The 22,668-nt window shown below is 43.0% G+C and overlaps 1 protein-coding gene and 1 non-coding gene across 3 annotated transcripts in view; one reads left to right on the top strand and one right to left on the bottom strand.

Annotated features, from left to right (window-relative positions):
• PLCE1 (phospholipase C epsilon 1) overlaps positions 1–22,668 on the bottom strand; it is a 369,385-nt gene that overhangs the window by 73,378 nt on the left and 273,339 nt on the right. For both annotated transcript variants that reach the window (XM_055561030.1, XM_055561031.1), the window contains exons 6-8: positions 17,773–18,031; positions 15,548–15,753; positions 3,887–4,562 (exon numbers count right to left, since the gene is read on the bottom strand). In XM_055561030.1, coding sequence (XP_055417005.1) covers positions 3,887–4,562; positions 15,548–15,753; positions 17,773–18,031 — 1,141 coding nt within the window. The remainder of the gene's footprint in view (positions 1–3,886; positions 4,563–15,547; positions 15,754–17,772; positions 18,032–22,668) is intronic.
• TRNAG-CCC (transfer RNA glycine (anticodon CCC)) lies at positions 64–136 on the top strand. The gene has a single exon. It is a non-coding gene; the product is annotated as a tRNA-Gly (tRNA).

Raw genomic sequence — 22,668 nt, 5'->3', positions numbered from 1 at the left:
TCATGTGAACATTGAGCATGAGGAAATTGATTCCTTAAAAAATATGCATGTACTTTTGGGACTTCCCTGGTGGTCCAGTGGTTAAGACTCCACACTCCCATTGTGGAGGGTCTGGGTTCAGGCCCTGGTCAGGGAACTAGATTCCACATGCTCTAACTGAGAGTTTGCATGCCCAAGACTACGGATCCAGCATGCAGCAACAAAGATCTAAGATCCTGAGTGCCACAACTAAGACTCATGGAGCTAAATAAATACATATTTTTTAAAAAATTCATATACTTTTAACTTGGCATATCTTTGCATATGATACCTTAAAGACTCTTAAAACAATCTAACTCTTTAAATAGACACCCCACTTTTCCCCTGGAGATAGCCAGAATCTGTTTCTGTTGCTTACAAAGAAATTTACTGATAATCCTGTGTATAACCTCCTTGGCTTTGCAGAGATCTTTCCAAATATATGAGTTCTCAGGCTTGCCCATAACTTTGAGGCAAAGCTCACAATACCAACCTTTCTTCCACATCCCATATCAAATTTCCGCACAGTTTGCTTTTTAAAAATTTCTTGTATTCCTAGGCTTTGTTACAAATATCACTATTGGGAATTCCCTGGGGGTCTAGGGGTTAAGAATCTGTCTTTCAGTGCAGAGGACTCAGGTTCAAGCCCTGGTCAGGGAACTAAGATCCCACATGCCTTGGGGGAACTAAGTCCATGCCACAGCTACTGAGCTCACAGGCTCCAGAGCTCGTGCTTGGAAACAAGAGAAGCCCATACACTGCAACAAAGACTCAGAGCAGAGCCCCCCAAAAACCAAACAAACAAAAACAAAAGTCACTATTTTTTCTTGTCTTTTGCTTTATCTCTTGCTACTATTTCCATTAGCTTAGTTTATATTCACTAGCACTAAAATACTTGTATTTGAAAGTAACGGTGCAAACATTCATCATACAAGAGGACTCAGATGTTAGGAAGATTATTTTCTATATAAGCTCTTCCTAAATTGGGGATAAAGAAATATTCTTATACGGCTGTTAGCAGAAGTTTGGAAGAAATCAAGACCTTCCATATGTTTCTTTAGTTTATAGATATGTTTAAAATTTTCTTTTGTACTTTGGGACTTCTGAGAGCTTTAAATGTGCTAAGCTGTATTATAAATCACCCAGGGGGCATTTAGAATGATGCCTATTTGACTTTTTGCTCTCCAAGTGCCAAATTAGCATCTTTTTAATATTCCCTGATACAATTTGGGGACTGGTCTCTATGATGGAAAAATAAGTAGTCCGTTGACCTTTTTCACTTAAAAAAAAAAAAAGAAAGAAAGAAATCTTGAGTGTCTAAGACTGTTGTCTGTCTTAGGCAGCTTGTGTAGTACATTGTTTTGAGGATGAATGCCATCTATGTTTTCAGAAGTGACTGAGGTATATGGAGCCTTTTAGCCCTTGCACTGTGACAGCTTGGTTCCTCACAGGGGTGGAAGGGTGGGGGTGGAGAGAAACAGAGGGATATAGCTGTGGTTACAACTGCGTAAGACCAAGTCAACTCCAAGTCACTTCCTCTGTCTCAGCTCCAGCAGCACCTCTTCTCATCCATTGTTTGTGGTCTCATCTGGTGCCTCCTTCAGCATAAACTGAAGGTTGCCACGGTAAATGAGAAACTTTGTGCTGTGTGTTAGTTGCTTAGTTGTATCCGACTCTTTGCGACCCCATGGACTGTAGTCCCCTAGGCTCCTCTACTAGAGTGGGTAGCCATGCCCTTCTCCAGTGGATCTTCCTGACCCAGGGATCAGTCGGGTCTCCTGCATTGCAGGCAGATTCTTTACCATCTGAGCCACAGTAGAGTACTGTGAACTTAGCAACGAGAAACTAAGGAGACTTTACATGTTAATTCAGTTACTTTGTAAGATTGGGAAGGAAACAAATGGAGCAAGTAAACCACGTAGGTTTTGTGACAGTGACTGTAATTGAGCCCAAAGACTTTGGTTCACGACCAGACTGAATGCATTTTCACGACTGTAGAAGGCTGAGGAATGACTGTAATTGAAAACCAATATTCACAATAGCTCCTGGAGACGTTCCTTCCAAGCAGCTGGCACCACTGAGAGCTCCCTGTGGAGTAGACAGGAAGCAAGCATTTTGGTTTCCATTTTATTTCAAAAAATATTTATTTATTTGGCTGTGCCAGGTCTTAGTTGCATCATTTGGAATCTTTAGTTGTGGAATGTGGGATCTATCCCTGACCGGGGATAGAACCTGGGCCCCCTGTATTGGGAACAAGGCGTCTTAGCCACTGGACCACCAGAGAGGTCCCTTGGTTTCCATTTTAGATGAGTTAACTAAAACTGGCTTTGTGCAGTGCAGCATAATCATGTATATAGCCTATGTGCTTATTAATTTATTAAGTTCTTCAGGATATGATCTCTACTCATTAAGTACTGTATGGATGTGGAGAAAGGGGAAACATATGTGACTCTACTAACATTCCAGAGCAGAAAGTGTTTTAAATTGTCAGAAACATGTTAGAACTATGAAAAGTACATGAAAATCAACCCTTTGAGTAATTTAAGTCACAGTGGTATTTGTTCTGTGACACTAGAAAAGATAATTTCTCCCCCATAAGATAGAAAAGGGCTTCCCTTGTGGCTCAGCTGGTAAAGAATCTGCCTGCAATGTGGGAGACCTAGGTTCGATCCCTGGGCTGGGAAGATCCCCTGGAGAAGGGAAAGGCTGCCCACTCCAGTATTCTAGCCTAGAGAATTCTATTGGCTGTATAGTCCATGGGGTCTCAAAGAGTTGGACACAACTGAGCTACTTTCACTCACTCAAGACACAAGAACATAGCAAAGAAAAACTGAATACTCTGTACAACTCATTTGACAATCCTACCAATAGTCTCACCTTGTAGTGGGGTTTATGACTCGATTTCCAAGCAATCTGCCCTCCTTCCTCCATAAGCATGTGGCTCTAGTTACACCTGTGTCTCTTCTCACCACCTCATCTAACCCAGTCCTGGTGGACCTTTGGCTGGAGTGCCAAAGTACCTGATGCGTGTGTGTGTGTTCAGTTGCTCAGTCATGTCTGACTTTTTGTGACCCCATGGATTATACAGCATGCCAGGTTCTTCTGTCCATGAAATTGTCCAGGCAAATATTGGAGTGGGTTGCCATTTCTTTCACTGGGGATCTTCCAGGGATCCTGATACTTTAGGGTTAACAAAAAACTCACTCAGTTTAAGCTGCCTCCTAAGGGCTGTTGCCACTACGAATAAGGTTTTGAAGAACTCTAGTTATGACTATCTCACATTTGGGAACGTTTCTTTTAAACTTACAAGTTCAACAGTTTGGCAGCAATACACAGTAAATTAAATAACTCTCCGAGAGTCACAGAGCACATTAAAAGATGAAATAGGATTTCGGTTTCCAAAGTGAAGATTTCCAACACATCAGCTAGTCCCTAATTAGTATAAAAGCATTCAGATTACAACGTTTTCCATTTTCACTTTAAGTGAAAATGCTTATATTAACTTGTTTCTTTCCAGATGTGAGAAGTCACTATTTTCATACAAAATAATAATAGGACCTACTTTGAGCCAGACACTATGCTTTATATGTATGAATTTACATTATGGCTTTACACATATTAACTCAGTTAAGCCTCACAGTTATCCTTTGGACAATATGAATAATATCATTATTTTTCTCACTTTATAGATAAGAAACTAAGGCACAGAGAGGTTAAGTAAAAGCTGTTCAACATCACTCAGGCAGAAAGTTGACAGAGCTGGGAAAACGAGCCTTGGTGGTCTAGTTTTCCAGTGTGTTTTTACAAGATAAATCTGGAGAATTATAGTACCGAGGAGACAGGGAAGGCTGCATCCCTTTCCCCTTACCTGGTAGAGGCTGACGTACTGTTTCCGCAGCCAATGCTGTCTTTGGTCAGGGAACTTCCTCATCTTCCTCACAGCTCTTGTGAGCTCCAACAGTCCACTGAAGAGCATTTTAGCTGTGTGCTTTGGTGCCACAAAGTGCAATAATCTATTGTCCGTGGTCTGCAGCCCGTAGAGCAGTGTCACACCAGTCTCTGAGAGAGACATGTTACTCAGTTTGTTCTGAACACACACAGTGTGTATATCAATGTTAGGGTGTCCCATGTACACAGCCTTTGCTGAAAACAGATCCAAGATCCCCTCCACCAGGCCACTTAATCCAGCATTGCCCAGTAACGGGAATTTGCCAGGCTCAGACGTGTTACTGAGCACACCAAGTTTTGCTTTAGCACTGGCTGGGGAAGCAGTGGTGGGTTTTATCCAGGTCAAGGTGCTATTGTCAGGCTGAAGCTGGAGGAAGCAGCGGGCAGAGAGGTGCGTGTCCTGATCATAGTGGATGACTGTGGCCCCCTGCAACAGGAACTGGTGCACATCGGCTTGGATGGACAGCACGTACCATGGGATGAGCTCTGTCCCATGGTCAAAGGCTTTCTGCGGCTCTTCTGATCCGTGAGAGTCCCACTCTTTGGGCTGCTCAAAGATGTCATTTTCAGAATCCAACAAATCTCCGATTATAAACCTGATAGAAAGAGTTACAAATTTGATCTGTCTTATAATCAGAAGGACAATAAAAATCTTTCACTGACGCTGGACATCATTTTAAATTTCATTATAAATTCAAATTAGCATAGGAAATATAAAATGCTAAAAGTCATAGAGAGGTATTCTGAAACCTTATATTTAATAACATGTCTGACCATAGGCTTTGAGGCCCCATGGACTGTAACCCGCCAGGCTCCTCTGTCCATGCAATTTTCCAAGCAAGAGTACTGGAGCACGTTGAATAAAGGAACTACTATATTATTGTATTTTTAATATAAACAACAACAATCTTCATTATTTATTAGTCTTTCCTCTTGTGTTAAATACATACATTTTTGCAATTAATATGACCTACTTGCAAAGTAAGTTTTATTATTCTTAAAAAAATTTTTTTTAATTGAAGGATAATTGTTTTATAATGTTGTGTTGGTTCTTGCGATATATCAACATGAATCAGCCCTAAGTATTCATATTTTTTTAATCTATGGGGAAACTGAGGTTCAGAAGGGGTGAGTAACTGGCTCCAGGTTACCCAGCTCAGAAGAGACCTACTCAAGGCAGGAATTTGGTCTGCCTGACTCTCTTTTTTCTATTTGGCTACTTTGGTAGGAATGTGCCTAAGAGAGACTTATTCTCTTCAAAGCATGAGGAACTGTTACTAAGGTCAAGGCTTTTCACTGCTTGATCTACAGACATCACTAGCAAAGAGGTGGGTAAAATTGAGGAACTGGTCCATACATCCCTGGGAAGGGATGTTCCCATCACCTTGAGACACTTGGGCAGCTGACAGCCTCTTGGAGAGGTCTGAGAAGCGGCCTTGGGCTTCTCAGACTCTCGGTCTAGATCCTGGTCCCCGAGCAAGATTCTACTCCTGCTTTCAAACAGCAAAATGTTCTTCCTTGCCTCACATAAACAGATATTCTTAAGAAAGAAAAGAAATCCACAAGAGATCTCACAAATCTAATGATCAGAAGATTCTTTTCAAATAATCCACACTGGAAACCACCCAAACGTCCAGCAACAATCAAATATATAGATAAAATTTGAGGTATTCATATAATACCAGCCTGCACAGCCATGGAAGTAAACACGCAATGGTCAACCACCTGCAACAACACAGACAAATCTTAAGCAAGACATACAGGTGTACATATTGTGTGATTACATTAATGTAAATTTCCAAAAAGGAAAAAGTATACTATATGTTTAGAGAGGCATAAAGTGGTAACATTATAAAGAAAAACAGAATATATTATCACAAAGTTCACAGCAGTGAATTTTTCTCTAGGGGGAAAGGTGGTGACATAACTGAGACAGGAAAAAAGGGCTTTATGGGTACTGATAATGAGCGGTAGCTACACATGCACTCACTTGAAACTATTAAAATACATTAGTTAAAAAGATTTTTTTCAGAATAATTTTAGATTAGGAGAGAAATTGCAAAGATAGCATACCGCATATCCAGTTTTTCCTATTATATTAACATCTTACATTAGGGTGGTGTATTTGACACAATTCATGAACAAATACCACAAAACACTACTATTTATTAAAGCCCATACTTTGTTTAGTATTAGTCTTTGTTTAGTACTAGTATTAGTCTTATACTTTGTTTAGTATTTGTATTAGTCTTTGTGGCACGATCGGTGGAGTTATCGCCTTTGCCTGTTAACCGGAAGATTGGTGGTTCAAACCCACCCAAGGATGCCCTTCTCTGTGTACCTTTGGGCTTCCCTGGTGGCTCACACAGTAAAGAATCCACCTGCAATGCGGGAGATCTGAGTCAGAACCCTGGGTTGGGAATATCCCCTGGAGCATGGCAACCCACTCCAGTATTCTTGCCTGGAGAATCCCCAAGGACAGAGGAGCCTGGTGGGCTACAGTCCATGGGGTTGCGAAGAGTCAGACATGACTGAGTGACTTAGCACAGCACAGGACATACTTTGTTTAGATTTATTTAGTTTTTTACCCATTTCCCTTTTCTGTTGCAGGATTCCATCCAGGAGCCCATATTACATTTAACCTTCATATTTCTTTATGTCATGGTTTCTCAGACTTTTCTTGATTTTATGATCTTGACAGTTTTGAGGAACAGTGGTCAGGCGTTTTGTAGAATGACCAACAATTAGAATTTGCCTGATAATTTTCTCATAATTATTCTGGTGCTCTGGGTTCTGGGGAGGAAGACCACAGAGGCAAAGTGCCATTCTTGTCACATCATACCCAGGGAACATAGTATCAACAGGACTTAGGCTGTTGATGCTGACCTGGCTGAGGTAGTGCCAGTCAGTGTCCACTTTACAGTGTCCACTTAAAGTTACTTAAAAAAAAACAACAACCTCCTTATACATTGTCCCCTTTGGAAGGAAGTCATTGTGTGCAGCCCACACATAAGGAAAGGTGAGTCTGCTCTACCTCCTAGAGGTCAGAGTATCCACACAAGTTATTTGGGATTCTGCATGAGAAATTTGTCTCTCATGTGTTTGCTTAGTTATCACTTACATACATGGACTTTTGAATATTTATGTAATATTTTGGGTTATAATCAAAGCTTCCCTGGTAGTTCAGACAGTAAAGAATCTGCCTTCAATGCAGGAGACCTGGGTTTGATCCCTAAGTTGGGAAGATTCCCTGGAGAAAGGAATGGCTACCCACGCCAGTATTCTTGCCTGGAGAATTCCATGGACAGAGGAGACTGGCAGGCTACAGTCCATGGGGTTGCAGAGTCGGACACGACTGAGCGATTTTCACTTACTTACTTGGGTTATAATCTAATACTATTTTATTTTGTTACTCAAATTGCTCCAGCTTTGGCCAACAGAATATAACTTTCTGTTGGCTCTTGTGCATCTTTGATATAACCTCATTATTGTTTTAGTTTTTTTTTTCTTAGCACTTATTTACTTTTTCTGGCATAAGATACTCCAGGCTCATCTTGTATATTTCCTGCCCCAGTCCTAGAAGCAGTCATCTCTCCAAGGAGCTTTGCTTTCTTTCACTGAAGACTTATTAGAAATCAAGATCTGAGTTCTAGGTGCAAATCCATTCTTTTTAATGCACTTTTCTTAATGTTACATCTCACCATAAAAAGTGAAGAAAGAATGAGAAAGGAAGAAAATCTTTTGTGTTTAAATTATCACAATCCTTCTGAAATTTCTCTCAGTAATGATGGGAAGCCAATACTCAGGTTCTCTTACATAATACTTCTGTCCTTTCTATACATATATGTAGCAAGGTGGTTAGGGGCACAGCCTCTAGTCACTTTGGGTTTAATGTTAGACTCTACTGCTTCTTTACTGTGTGATCTAGTCAAATCGCTCAACCTCTCTGAGCCTCACTTTACTCATCTGCTAATGGCAAAAAGACAATACCCACTTTCAGAGAATAATGGTGAAGCTCAAATAAGAGTAAGTCACTGGTAAGTGACTTAGCACAGACTCTGGCTCAGTAAAGCACATGACTATAATTAAACATAAAAAAGATCAACGTCTTATCCTGCCTCTTCTTCCCACTTCCTTTTCTTCAGGCTAAATCAGTCCAGCTGTTCCTCTAGAGGGGGCTTTCCTCAGGGCCTCATCCAAGTTCTTTAATCTTTTTATTTCCTTTCTCTGGGACCATTTCCACATTCTCCCTGTAACACTGCTTACTGATGGTTTTTTTTTTTTCCTCCTAAGAGCAAGAAGGATTCAATTGGAGAGTATCAATACCCATGAAATGTAACATATGTTAATTTGGACATAGAACTTCTGATTTTAATTTAGCAAGAGAAATGGTGTTTTCCATATTCCATTTAATTTGAGTTCTGAGCTAAAGCAAGTATTTTCCAGTGAAAAGCTATGGGCATTATGAAAAGTCATGTCTGGAAAAGAAAAATTATGAGGCTTTTCTGGAGCCTGTTTCAACTGCTCGGCTATGATGTAAGCTGGGAGAGAATGGACACTATCTTTCTTAGCATCAGTTCTATTCTAGACACAAAAGAACTAATGCTAGGTGTTAATAATTCCTCTAAAAGGCAGTCTTCTAGGAACTAATGCCCAAGATAAAATGGGCAGTTGTAGTAAAATAAGATCACTTTAAGAAGGAAGCCAGTAGCTTTGTCTCTTACATCATATAGTGAATTTTATGCACTTCTGTGTCTGATTCTCTCAGGAGACAAATTTCTGTGGGTTTATAAGAAGAAATTAGGTGGGACTTAAAGAGTTACTCAGGAACCAAGTGGCATCAAAGATGTGGTACTGGCCAAAAAAACTACCTAGTCAAATTTAGGTGGTATGCCTTAAGGACAGGACCAAGAAGTGAAAAGAGAAGGAAAGTTTATATTCAACCCCTGAAGAGGTTCTGAAGATCCTTCAGTTAGAAACTATAAACTGACAGGTAAACACCTTTCTCATGTTCCATGATGAAAATACGTTTAAAAATATAACTCATTTAAAAAATATTTATTTACTTGGCTGCGCTGGGTCTTAGCTGGGGACATGGGACCTTTGATCTTCACTGTGGCATGAGGGCCCTTTCAGATGTGGCATTCGAACTCTCAGATGCAGCATGTGGACTCTAGTTCTCTGACCAGGGATCGAACCTGGGCCCCCTGAACTGGGAGCGTGTAGTCTTAGCCACTGGACCACCAGGGAAATCCCTGAAGATCTTACATTAGGGGAAAAGTGGGCTACTTATCAGGCTTCCCAGGTGGCACTAGTGGTAAAGAACTCATCTGCCAATGGAGGAGACATAAGAGACTCAGGAAGATCCCCTGGAGGAGGGCATGGCAACCCACTCCAGTATTCTTGTCTGGGGAAGCCCATGGACAGAGGAATCTGGTGGGCTATAATCCACAGGGTTGCAAAGAGTACGACATGACTGAAGCGACTTGGCACTAATTTTCTTCATAACATTTTGTTACTCCTGCAAAGTTAAAAGGATTACATAAACATGATTCATCAAGTGATAAGCCTAAATTTAATTTTGTAAGACTTTTGGAAAGGTGCACCTTTTCCAAAGGACTTGTTATAGCTGTACTCTGTAATAAAATTGAGAGTTTTAACTTTGCTTCTGGCAAATTCTTGCTTTTAATTAACTTAGCACTTTCCTCAGCCATAGACAGCTTCTAAATTATAGCTGCATAATGCAAGGACTTTAAAGCCAGCCTGCCTGAGGTTAAATTCTGGCCCTGCTAAATGTGAGATCTTGAACAATAGAATTGCTGTGAGCATTAACTAATTTATATGTAAAGTATTTAAAACAGTGTTCGTTTAAAAGTAGGCTCTTGATAAATAATAGCATGTCAAATATTAGTAATATTATCATGGCTCAGTTTGTATGTGCAAAGTCAATATCCTAAACCACAGCCACCCAAACAAACACTGCTTCTTTGTAAAGATGGTGTCCAAGTTTCAGGCTGGGATTCGAGTGATAAACAAGCTTAAACTGAATGTGGTGCATGCATGCTCAGTCGCTCCATTCTGTCTCTTTCTGAACCCACGGACTATAGCTCGCCAGGCTCCTCTGTCTACCGAATTAATCTGGCAAGAATACTAGAGTGAGTTGCCATTTCTTCCTCCAGGGGATCTTCCAACCCAGGGATCAAACCCCGGTCTCCTGTATTGGCAGGCGGATTCTTTACCACTGAGCCACCTGGGAAGCCCTTGAATGTTGAGCAGATAGTGGGAAAATGCCTTTCTTGGTTACGGTGACAGAAGCAGGACTGGGTCTTGTGTACTGGCCAAGCAGACAGGAAGAGAGAGAAAGAGCAGGGGTCCTGGGTATCCCCAGTCCCAGAAACCCCTAACGGAGCCAGCCATGGGGTGGGAGGAGATCGTGTTAAGGTCTTGGCTGGGCGGAGGCAGTCAGCTGTCCCTAAAGGATGTTGTGAGGTTTATAACACTGTGCCATCCTTCATGGAGAATAAGTGACTGGTTTCCTATCATTTTATTATTTCATCTGCGCACATAAGGGTGCGTGTGTATGTGTGGCAAGTCCTGGTATCTATGATCTTTTCTCAGATACTCTACTTCCTCATGCTTAGCTTTTTAAAAAACTTTTTATTTTGTATCGGAGTATAGCTGATTAACAATGTTGTGATAGTTTCAGGTGAACAGCAAAGGGGCTCACGCTTAGCTTTCTTATTTCTATCCTTGTGGGATCATCTTTCAGGGAAGAGTCTGAGGTTGTTGGGAATACAGCAGCGAATACTCTGTATTCTCCCATAAAGAAGGGCAGGGTGACTGAAAGCTGCTTCTCAAATGGTGACTGTTGCCACAGGTGTCCATACCTTAAGGTCTCTGCTATTTGTGATGGTAGGCATTAATTACAATAGCCACCATTTATATGCCTTTATAATGCAAAATTCCTTATTTTACATGTATCCTCTCACATAACCTTTACAACAATCTTATAAATAAAGCATTATAATCATTCCCATTTTACAGATTACAAAATTGAGGCTTAGTAGGCTTCCCTGGTAGCTCAGAAGGTTAAGAATCTGCCTGCAGTGCAGAAGTCCTGGGTTTGATCCCTGGGTTGGGAAAATCCCCTGGAGGAGGGCATGGCAACCCACTCCAGTATTCTTGCCTGGAGAATCCCATGGACAGAGGACCCTGGTGGGCTACAGTCCATGGGGTCGCAAAGAATCAGACACAACTGAACGACTAAGCACAGCCCAACAGCAAGATTAAGCCACCTACCCAGGTGACACAAATAGTGAGTGATGGGGGCGACATTCAGTCCCAGACCATGTGACTGCAAGCTTTGAGTTCCGAATCATCCCAAACAGCCTCCCTTCTAAGGTTCGGCCTGAACTTGTTATCTGCTTATATCCAACTTCTCCAGATGGAATAATCCTTTTTAAGCAGTATTTTAGAGAGGGTGGACAATATTGATAATAAGAACTTGTGGCTCCTATATCACCCAATACTCTTCTCTATACACCTAAATAGTCTTAATTTCCATTTTCCTACAATGGTGCTATACGCTACTCTTAGGCCTTCATGATTTACACTCACACAAGCAAAACTTATTTATTCTTCATACTGGTAAATTTGAAAAGTCATTATTAATGAGCTTTATAGGTCATATGAAATGTAACTGGACCACTTTTAGAATTTCAGTTCAGTTCAGTTTAGTCGCTCAGTCGTGTCCGACTCTTTGAGACCCCATGAATCGCAGCACGCCAGGCCTCCCTGTCCATCATCAACTCCCGGAGTTCACTGAGACTCATGCCCATTGAGTCGGTGATGCCATCCAGCCATCTCATCCTGTGTTGTCCCCTTCTCCTCCTGCCCCCAATCCCTCCCAGTATCAGAGTCTTTTCCAATGAGTCAACTCTTCACATGAGGTGGCCAAAGTACTGCAGTTTCAGCTTTAGCATCATTCCTTCCAAAGAACACCCAGGACTGATCTCCTTTAGGATGGACTGGTTGGATCTCCTTGCAGTCCAAGGGATTCTCAAGAGTCTTCTCCAACACCATAGTTCAAAAGCATCAATTCTTCGGTGCTCAGCCTTCTTCACAGTCCAACTCTCACATCCATACATGACCACAGGAAAAACCATAGCCTTGACTAGATGGACCTTTGTTGGCAAAGTAAGGTCTCTGCTTTTGAATATGCTATCTAGGTTGGACATAACTTTCCTTCCAAGGAGTAAGCATCTTTTAATTTCATGGCTGCAGTCACCATCTGCAGTGATTTTGGAGCCCCCAAAAATAAAGTCTGACACTGTTTCCACTGTTTCCCCACCTATTTCCCATGAAGTGATGGGACCAGATGCCATGTTTAGATGTTCCTAACTTATAGGAACTAGAAACAAAAAGAAGTTGAGGGTTCCACAGTGACAAGAAATGCCTTCAACACTGCAGGAGGAAAGATCCTGCCCTGCAGTTGATCACGTGGTCAGGCTCACAACCCAGCTCTGCTAGGCACCACTTAAGGAAGCGACTTCACCTCTCCAGGCATCACTTTCTCAACTGTACACGGCAATGATAAGTTGATGCCCTTAAGATCTCACTGACATTTGGAGATTATTTCAACCCTGTTCCTTTCCTGCTGAGGTCTTGAATTTCTTATGACCATCTTTCTGGGGTTTCTGTCAATGTTTTGAGTGGATGTTCTGGCAGGAGTAGCTGAGATGTTTGAGAAGAATTATTAGAGCACCCTACAGGTTGGGTGAACCAAACGACCATGAGATCATCCCTTCTTTCTCTGATGGAATTTTCACAGGGTTGGTGGCTGCCATAGGAAAGGGGCTGGAGGTTACTGTTTACAGAGTCTTTATTTCAGCCAAATCAACAACAAAGCACAGTTCCCTTGGGTTTTGAGATCTAGAAATCCCTTTTTCACACACAGCCCTGTACTGGATATTTTAATGCAGTACTCCAGATCAGAAATGGATTCCCAAGTCCTGGCAGATGGTCCCAGAAACAGTGCTTGCTGATCTGGTTTCAGTGAATTCTATTAAACACCCCCACCCTCATCTATTAAACACCCCAATCTCATCAGTTCTTTTCAAAATAGCCATCATGTGGGGTAAGAAAATTTACCAGTACTGAGGTACATAAATTTCAACGTGAGGATTTCAACCTTACTTCTCAGGTTTTGCAAAAGAAATATTTGCAATTTTGTGCTTCTTTTCCCCTTCTAAGAGTGCTTACAAGTGGAGTCTAGAAAATGGGAAGTAGAAAAGCAGTGATCTTAGAGTGTAGATGATAAAATGATTAGCGAGGGGACAAAGGAACAAGCAGAGAATTGGAAACAATGATTTCAAAAGAGGTGATGGTATGTGGTATGAAATTTATTACTTGAAGGAAATCCAGTCAAAAGGAAAAAGATGGTAAAGAAAAACCCAGAGGCCTGGTCTCTGAGTCTCAACCAAACGTGAAGTGAAGTGAAATGAAGTGAAAGTCATGTCCACGACTCTTTGCGACCCCATGGACTATACAGTCCATGGAATTCTCCAGGTCAGAATTCTGGAGTGGGTAGCTGTTCCCTTCTCCAGGGGATCTTCCCAACCCAGGGACTGAACCCAGGTCTGCTGCACTGCAGGTGGATTCTTTACCAGCTGAGTCACAAGCACTCCTAAAAGTATTCTTAGAACACCTATAAGTAACATATACACACACACAGCCCCAAGTGAAGGTAGTTATAAAAAAAAATCATATGAAATTTTATCGATTCAGAGATGATGTATCCTTTATGGGAGGATTTAAGGAAGGAATTTCCGCCAGATCTCAGTATGAGGAACAGGTATGCTTCTCCCAAACATCTGTTTGATTTTTCTTACAAAGACTGTAACTCCTGATTCCCTCCTTTTTATGGTCACTATCTCAGAACAAAATTTAGTCACTGTAAAGACTATATAGTACACATATCTGTACGCTTTATTTTTTCCTATCCTACTTTCCTTTTCCCTTCATATCTTTGATTATTTACATTTATTCTTATAAGCATCTACAAAATATTTTGTGGGAGGATGTAGATATATACATAGATACCTATGTATAGAGACAGGAAGACAGAAGTAGACGTAGATTAAGGAGTTAAGGGCTATGAGAGGCCTCCGTGCTTATTTGTAGATGGTCCTCTCTCCATTTATATATGGTGGCACCAACATCACAAAAATTAGTGATTTTTGACTTGAGACCAACTTAAAAAGAACAATCGGTAGAAGCTACTTGTGAAATTTGAGCTTTAGGGATGTGACATCGTGGTAAGGGCAGTATTGGTTCATCTTTGAGCACCTGGATCCCCTATGGGGGAATGAGCTAGGAGATGAGGTTTGGAAAAAAGCTCAAAGACTTCGGAAAAACTGGGAATATAGGTTCATCTCTTTAATAGCAACACTTTGGATTCAGGCACAATGTGTTCATTTCTGTGTTCACGACTGATTCTGAGGATCCAGCACTACAATTCCAAAGGAATTACTTTCCAGAAGCACTGTCTCTTCCCAGTGTAGGCTCATATACACACAGTCATCCAGGAAAGACTTTGCAAAACAAACAGCGATGTCTTACAAGGACTGGGAGACAACTGCCAGGTATGACTTATGAGTATGCCACACAAATAGAACCTTTTGTGGCCAAGATGTCAAAGCCAGCAGATGTTCTGCTTTTGGGTCATGCTCAAGGATTCTTCCAGGTGGACCAGGCTCTGCTTTGAGTTGGGCATGACCATGAGTAAATGGCCTTGAAGAGATGCAGTGCCTACCCTAAGACCATTGATTTCTGAACTTCTCATTTGGTCTTGGGCTAAGCAAGCATATCATGGATAGACTGCAATGCTTGTCAATAAACAGCAATCGAAACAGCCAAGCAATGACAGTGCTGCAGATGCCACCTGAAAGTGAGATCCTGGAAGCACTGCAATGCTTGTCAATCATTGATGAGCTGCCTTAGAATCATCAGAAGTTGGGGGGAGCTGCAACAGTGCTAATTTCTGGGTATGACTGACTCCAATCCTACTGCTGCTGCTGCTGCTAAGTCGCATCTGACTCTGTGCAACCCCACCCATAGATGGCAGCCCACCAGGCTCCCCCATCCCTAGGATTCTCCAGGCAAGAACACTGGAATGGATTGCCATTTTCTTCTCCAATGCATGAAAGTGAAAAGTGAAAGTGAAGTCGCTCAGTCGTGTCCGACTCTTAGCGACCCCATGGGCTGCAGCCTACCAGGCTCCTCCGTCCATGGGATTTTCCAGGCAAGAGTACTGGAGTGGGTTGCCATTTCCTTCTCCAGGGGATCTTCCTGACCCAGGGATCGAATCCGGGTCTGCTGCATTGCAGGCAGATGCTTTAGCATCTGAGCCACCGGGGAAGCTGGGCTACAGTCTATGGGGCTGCAAAGAGTTGCACACAACTGGGCAGCTAACACGTACATGGATGCTATTTATAACCTGAAACCAAACTGGAGTAGGAAAAAGAAGAAACGAGAATCCCAATTTTTAAATCCCATGTAAAACATCCCATGTAAAACTTACTGCCATCGGGCTTTATCCTTCAGGGAATTTTTCCTTGAGCTGCTCCCTTCACTGGAGCTGTCCTCCTCCTCTGTCTCCAGACTTCGACTGCAGCTCCTGATGATCTGAAAGATGCTGTTGACAGTGGACTCCTTCTCTGAATTCTTTAAGCCATTCTGTCCCACTCGTTGTAAGAAATTATCTTGTCCACTATAATCGGCTACAAACTACAGAGAAATATATTGAGGATTTGTTATCGCAGCTTCACATACTACATCTAAATAACCTACTTGGCTAGAGAAACGAAATCATAACAGTCATAAATAATGGCATTTGTGCCTATTTTATTGGGGGAAAACCAACCTCCAGGAAAAACATTTTTTCCTTTCACCACATGAAATACCAAAACTTACTCTTGTTTCCACTAAGACAACTTCAGTCCCTCTAGGAATCAACACTCCACTTCCAGTTTATAACACAAAAAGCAATATTATTTCAAGGTTCCCTAGGGAGAAGATTAGCCACTTTACAGAGGAAGGACAGAGTTATTTTATTCCTGTAGTGAGAATTGAGAAAAACCATGACAGAAATCTATTATTCTATGGAACCAGATAAAATTACTGGGGCCCAAGGAAATGATCAAGGAAGGGGGACATTTTGCTTTATTTCCCATACATCTTAACAGTAACACAGAGGCTTCCTGGTGATTTATAAGCTCTTATTGTCTGTATTTGTAACCAGGGAAGTATCTCCCATCAGAGGTCAGAGGGATGGCTAGGCCATGAGATTTGGAGTTCCCTACTTCTGAGATGTGAGGGAGCTGGTGTGGGGACAGCTTGGGGGGCTTGCTTTAAGCTTTCTCCTTCATTTCTTGCACTTTTTTTGTTGTTGTTATTTAGTCGCTAAGTCGTGTCTGACTCTTTTTGACCCATGGGCTGTAGCCTGCCGGGCTCCTCTGTTTATGGGATTTTTTCAGGCAATAACATTGGAGTGGGTAGCTACTTCCTCCTCCAGGGGATCTTCCCAACCCAGGGATTGAACTTGCGTCTCCTGCACTGCAGGCAGATTCTTTACTGCTGAACCGCTGGGGAAGTCTCTCCTTGCACTTGATGCCCCTCTCACAAGCCAGGGAGATAGAAGCCACTAATGCTGCCAGCACCTGTCAGGGGCTCTAAGTCTCCCTGATACCAAGTAATTCTTTTGCTCCCAGGGGACCTGGAAGAGGCTGCAGTTTTAGGAGAGTCTTCCTACTGTCACCAAGAAGGGGTATGAATGAGGATGAGAAAGAGAGAGAGAGAGAGAAGGAGAGAGCGGGAGAGTGTGTGTGTGTAAGGTCAACAGTGGGTGCTGGCACCATGGTGAGAATGACTTTAGATTTAGGTATGGGACTTCCGGGCATGGGACTCCTCAAATTTCTCCATAAAGTCTCCCACCTTTCAATCCCTTCTTTCATTTCTAAATAGCATATAGAGAGGTGTCTGTATATTCTGTTTCTCAGTGCCTCTTCTCTGCACTGCCCAACACTCTGAGTCCAAGCTCATGTGGTCCTTCCCAAGCTGGGGGTTGGGAATGAGCAGCAATGGGCTGGGGACAGCATGATCAGGAGCCCAGAGTGCATCCTTAGAGGACACACCAGATTCCCAGAATGGAGGAAAAGAAGGCAGCACTGACTTCCCCTCAGTCTTTCTTCCACTGACCCCAAAAAGTTACTACTCTCATCTGACTTCTTATATCCCCTTCATCCATTTGCACCTAACAAGAGAGGAAAATCCCATCAACCTTAAGAAGAAACATCCAGAAAAACAACACCATTGCCCCATTAAAGCTAACTTAAATAAAGCCCAACAGTGGTAGTTGGCCTTCTTTTCTTTGGGATGTTCAAGATCTAGTGAAAGTGAAACTGTCAGCTGCTCAGTCATGTCCGACTCTTTGTGACTCCATGGGCTGTAGCCTGCCAGGCTCCTCTGTCCATGGAATTCTCCAGACAACAATACTGGAGTGGGTTGCCATTCCCTTCTCTAGGGGATCTTCCCGATCTAGGAATCGAACCCAGGTCTCCTGCATTGCAGGCAGATTCTTTACCATCTGAGCTACCAGGGAAGCCCCCAAGGATCTGACTGTTAGTCAACACAACTGTGACGATGGATAACCCTGGCCTCAGAGATGTCTCTCTTCTGGCTTCAGTGTGTGACAAGCCAGGAGGCAACAATGACTCTTCAGATCATGAGAGTTTTGAAAGGTCTCACCTCCAGAGTTTCTTCCTGCGAATTGTACCTCGGGCAAAGCTTCATGAGGCCAGAGGCTCCGTCCAGCACCTCACAGAGCTCCTTCAGAAACACCCCGCAGAAGGGAACCACCTTGCAGCCGGGGATGTGCAGCGCTCGGGTCACCACCTTCCTGTACTCGCAGGAAGACTCGTGCTGGGCCATGGCGTCCTTCAGGCTCCTCATGGTCTCCAGATCAGACTGGTCCATAAACTGCCACATTTTTAAAACTTTTCTTGACCTATGGCAAGTCAGGGACATTGTTTTTAGGCCAAAGGGGAAATAATATTGTTTACAGTAAACAGCTTAAATTCTGTATGAAATTCACTTCTGTTTATGTTTTCTTTCTGTTTTAATATTTATTTAGGATTCACATTGCTACCTACTTCCCCAAATGATGTGAATATTACTTTAATAAATTGAAACACGGAATTAAACAGAGATATATACAAAAACACACGTTGGAGGGGAGTTAAATTCGGAAGGTGGGCACTGAACTTAAGTTTGAGTTTTTCTGGTTTCCTGAAAGGGAAACCTGATGGGTAATATGGTTTTTACAAATATTCATGGAGGATCACTCACAGAAAATGTGTTCCATCCACTCCTCTTGATCTTTCAAACATAACTGGATGAGGCCAGTCCTGCAATGATGCCCACAAAGCCTGTTTTGGCCTCTCCTATTGAACTGCTTCAACTGACATTAAGTCACTGGCCTGTCTTGAGGGATCTTATCTTAAAGTATCATTTGCAGAACAGGATGTTAAATGAGAGTCTTCCTATGTTTAAATTGCTGCTAAGAACAACAGCTGACATTGAACCCCACCTTCTGAAGTGAGGCAGCGTGTGGTCACCAGGAGACTCAAAGTGTTCTCCCTGCAGAGGTTTCCCACCGTCCATCAGCACAGAGCTGGGTCTGAGCAGCCAAGCGGGGACCTCTTTGCAGAGGGCTGTCGGGACATGGTAAGTGAGGAGGAGATCTCCCCAAGTTCAGGGGCTTCGGGGAACTTCATGGAGAGGCTGGCCCATGTCCGGGCAGCTTGTTGATCATGTGGACTGCCTGGTGTGTGACTTCCTGGGAAAGTGTAAGGACGAGAGGCTGCCTGGGGCCGCAGAATGGCTAGTGAGGGGGAAGGATCTGGTGGGCGTGCTTTGCGTCTGTAGAGCCTGGGTGGGCAAAGTGCTGGGGCTTTCTGTGAGTCTGGAATGGACCCTGAGAGGCAGCGGGGCTTGAGTTATCTTGAAAGGCTTCCCTCCAAATAAGGGGGCCCTAGTGGAAAGAGTCTGTAAGGGTAGGCCTTCCAGAACTAGATGCTGTGGGGGAGGACTGAGTAGTGGGCCAGGCTGGGGGTGTACCACCCCTCTCCAGGTAATGGTACAGGGGGTTGCTTTCGGACAGAATTTGGGGGGAGTTAGGATGGAGGAGCCTGGTAGGCTGCAATCCATGGGGTCGCTAAGAGTCAGACACGACTGAGCGACTTCACTTTCACTTTTCACTTTTATGCACTAGAGAGGGAAATGGTAACCCACTCCAGTGTTCTTGCCTGGAGAATCCCAGGAATGGGGGAGCCTGCTGGGCTGCCATCTATGGGGTCGCACAGAGTTGGACACGACTGAAGCGACTTAAGCAGCCCCAGCAGCAGCAGGGCAGGTAAGTAGGAAGTGACCCTGAAAACACCCAACATGGCTCTCTGTGGGGTCACTAAAGCCAGATCACAGTGGCCCCAGTCAAGTTAGACTGGCTCCCTTTACCCCTCCTCCCTTCTTCTCTCCTATCCTGCCCATGTTTTCTGCAGGAACCCTGAGCTGGAGACAGAGGGAGAGAAAGATAAATTATATCTTCCCACCCTACTGCAGCTTTTTTTCTTTTTTACTGCAGCTTTCTGAGACCGGTAGGGCTGTGAAACTGGGGAAAGGGTGAAGTTTTTCTTCCTTTTTTTTTCCTTCCTAGGTGGCAGTAGTGGTAAAGAACCTTCCCAGGTGGTGCTAGTGGTAAAGAACCAACCTGCCTGCCAGTGCAGGAGACATCAGAGACACAGGTTTGATTCCTGGGTTGGGAAGATCCCCTGGAGGAGGGCATGACAATCCACTCCAGTATTCTTGCCTGGAGAATCTCATGGACAGAGGAGCTTGGCGGGATACAGTCCATGGGGTCACAAAGAGTCAGACACGACTGAAGCAACTTAGCAGCAGCAGGAGTGTGGCATACAGGATCTCAGTTTCCTGACCAGGGATTGAACCCATGTCCCATGCAGTGGAAGTGTGGAGTGTTAACCATTGGACCATCAGGGAAGTCCCTTTACTTCTTTTTTTTGAAGTTTTAAATGAAAACTTGAAGCTCTGATTTATATCAGACTGGATTAAAAAGCATTAGGTAATACCTAAGACAACCAAAAGACATCAAGAAGTACAACACGACAAACACTCATGCATCAACCTCTCAGTTTAAAAAAACAAAGCATTCATAATATGGCCAAGGCCCCAGAGGACTCCTCCGTGGACACAGCCCACTCCCTTCCTCACCGCGAGGGACCACGACTGCAACTTTACTGCGCGAATTCCCTGACACTTCCTCATACTTTCTCAACTTGGGCAGATACTGCTAAGCAGTTTGTACAATTGTTTGTGCATTTTAGACTTTATACAAATGGTGTCACACTCAGGGCAACCTGCCACAACAATTGTGTGGCACTGCCATACGATTCTGGGGGTCACTAGCGCTCAAGGGCATAGGCGAAGGAGACGGCTTATTAACTACACAAGTGACGGGGAAAGACACGGGGGGGCCCATGGTATAGTCCAGAGTTCGGGGGAAGAAGAGGCAAGTGGCAGGTTTGAAAGACAGTGAGGTCAGAAAAATAAAACTGTCTCCTGATTTCACCCCACTGGGTTCGACTTGTCCTACAACAGTTCCTTATAAGGTGGTGAGAATCCATTTGGGGGCATGGAATAGAGGTTTAAATAAATGAAGTGAACACATGAATGAGACTTGGTTCTGATTATCTGATCATCCTTTTTTTCATGAGTCATGATATGTGGGTGGGGCAAGAGATAAACCTTAGTAAACAGCAATGGTGTTTTGTTAGACTGAGAACTGACGTTTTTAAAAAAGAAACTTTATTTCTTTCCATGATTAAAAAGGTATGCCCATTGTAGACAATCTCAAAAATACCAAAAATATAGAAAATCCACTCACAGCTCTTCCAACCACAGACAACAGTAGGAATATTTCCTTCCAGTACTTATCCTATTTGTGTCTGTCTGGTCTAAATATTTTATACATTTTGTTGTATAAATATTGCTGAGGTTATTAAGTATGGACAGCTTTGTTCCCAGGTAAGTATATATTGTATGTCCTATGATATTAAAATTATTATAAACATTGTTCTTGGTGATTAAATAATACTCCAGTGTGTGGATGCATCATGTTATTGCCTTCATTTTTCTATTATTGTTCATTGGGTTATTTTATTTTATTATTTTAAAACCGAGGTGTCCTTGACATTTGGGTTATTTTATATAGACATTAAAACTGAGTAAATATTGCTGCATGTAAATCTTTGTACTTCTACTCATTTCCTATAAACAGCTGAGAATTTAGTTTGAGGAAGCCAAATGTACAAAGGTGACAGGAAAGCAGTCACTTCACAATAAGGTTGTGCCCCCTTCTCCTCTAATTGTTTTAAAAATAAAAAAAATTCAGTTATCTTGATGCAGTTCAATTACTTGTAATCTAAATACTTTCAAACTTAAAAGTGCACATGTGAGCTCTTCTTCCACAATCATTCCATCCTAAGGACATCTAGTAACTTACCTCCTGTATCTACTGTTCTGGCTGACGAACTATTATACCTGGTAGTTTTACCCATCTATTTGTAAAGACTAATTCAGCCTTAAGCCAAATGTAGGAGTGTGAAACTGGGTAGCAGTGGGTTTGGGGTGGCCAGGAATCAGTGGTAAGGTTTAGCTACTTTGACATTATTTCTCATCTAAGAAAGAATTACCTGGCTCTATAGACTTCCCCTGTGGCTCAGCTGGTAAAGAATCCACCTGCAATGCAGGAGACCTGGGTTCAATCCCTGCATTGGGAAGATCTCCTGGAGAAGGGAAAGGCTACCCACTCCAGTATTTTGCCCTGGAGAACTCCATGGACTACAGCCCATGGGGTTGCAAAGAGTCAGACATGACTGAGCAACTTTCACTTTCACATGGACTTCTTGGATTTTGAATTCAAACTAAGTTGGGTTTGTCACATTTCCCCAAGGCCTCCATTGGGCATTATGAGGCTATTCTTTGCATCAAGAGACTCACTAATATATGGTACATGGCAGCCAACCTCCAAGATGGCCTCCAAAGACCCACACTTCCTGCTGCGGTGTGGTCCCCACCCACAGTGCGCCAGTGCTGGTCCTACATGATCAGTATAATACGGCAGAAGTGGACAGTGTGTGACTCCTGAGGCCAGGACGTAAAAAGCACCGCAGCGTCTGCCTTGCTCTTTCTATTTATTTATTTCTATTTATTTACTTATTTTTGGCAGCACTGGGTCTTTGCTGCTGTGTGCAGGCTTCCTCTAGTTGTGGGGCTACTCCCCAGTTGTGGTGTGCAGGCTTCTCGCTGCAGTGGTTTGTCTTGTTGCAGAGCACAGGCTCTAGGCAATGGGTTTCAGTAATTGGGCTCAGGGGTTCAGTAGTTGAGGTGCACGGGCTCCAGAGTGCAAGGTTGGTGCACGGGCTCAGCTGCCCGCTGGCATGTAGGATCTTAGTTCCCAGATCAAGGATCAAACCCCTGTCCGCTGCCTTGGCAGGCAGGTTCTTAACCCCTGGACCACCAGGGAAGTCCCTGCCTTGTTCTTTTGGATTGTTCACTTTGGAGGGAGCC

Source organism: Bubalus kerabau, chromosome 22 (assembly GCF_029407905.1).
Source record: "Bubalus kerabau isolate K-KA32 ecotype Philippines breed swamp buffalo chromosome 22, PCC_UOA_SB_1v2, whole genome shotgun sequence".
In the NCBI taxonomy this organism is placed as follows: Eukaryota; Metazoa; Chordata; class Mammalia; order Artiodactyla; family Bovidae; genus Bubalus; species Bubalus kerabau.
Note: the sequence above shows the minus strand (reverse complement) of the source record. Positions and strands in the feature narration are given on the sequence as shown.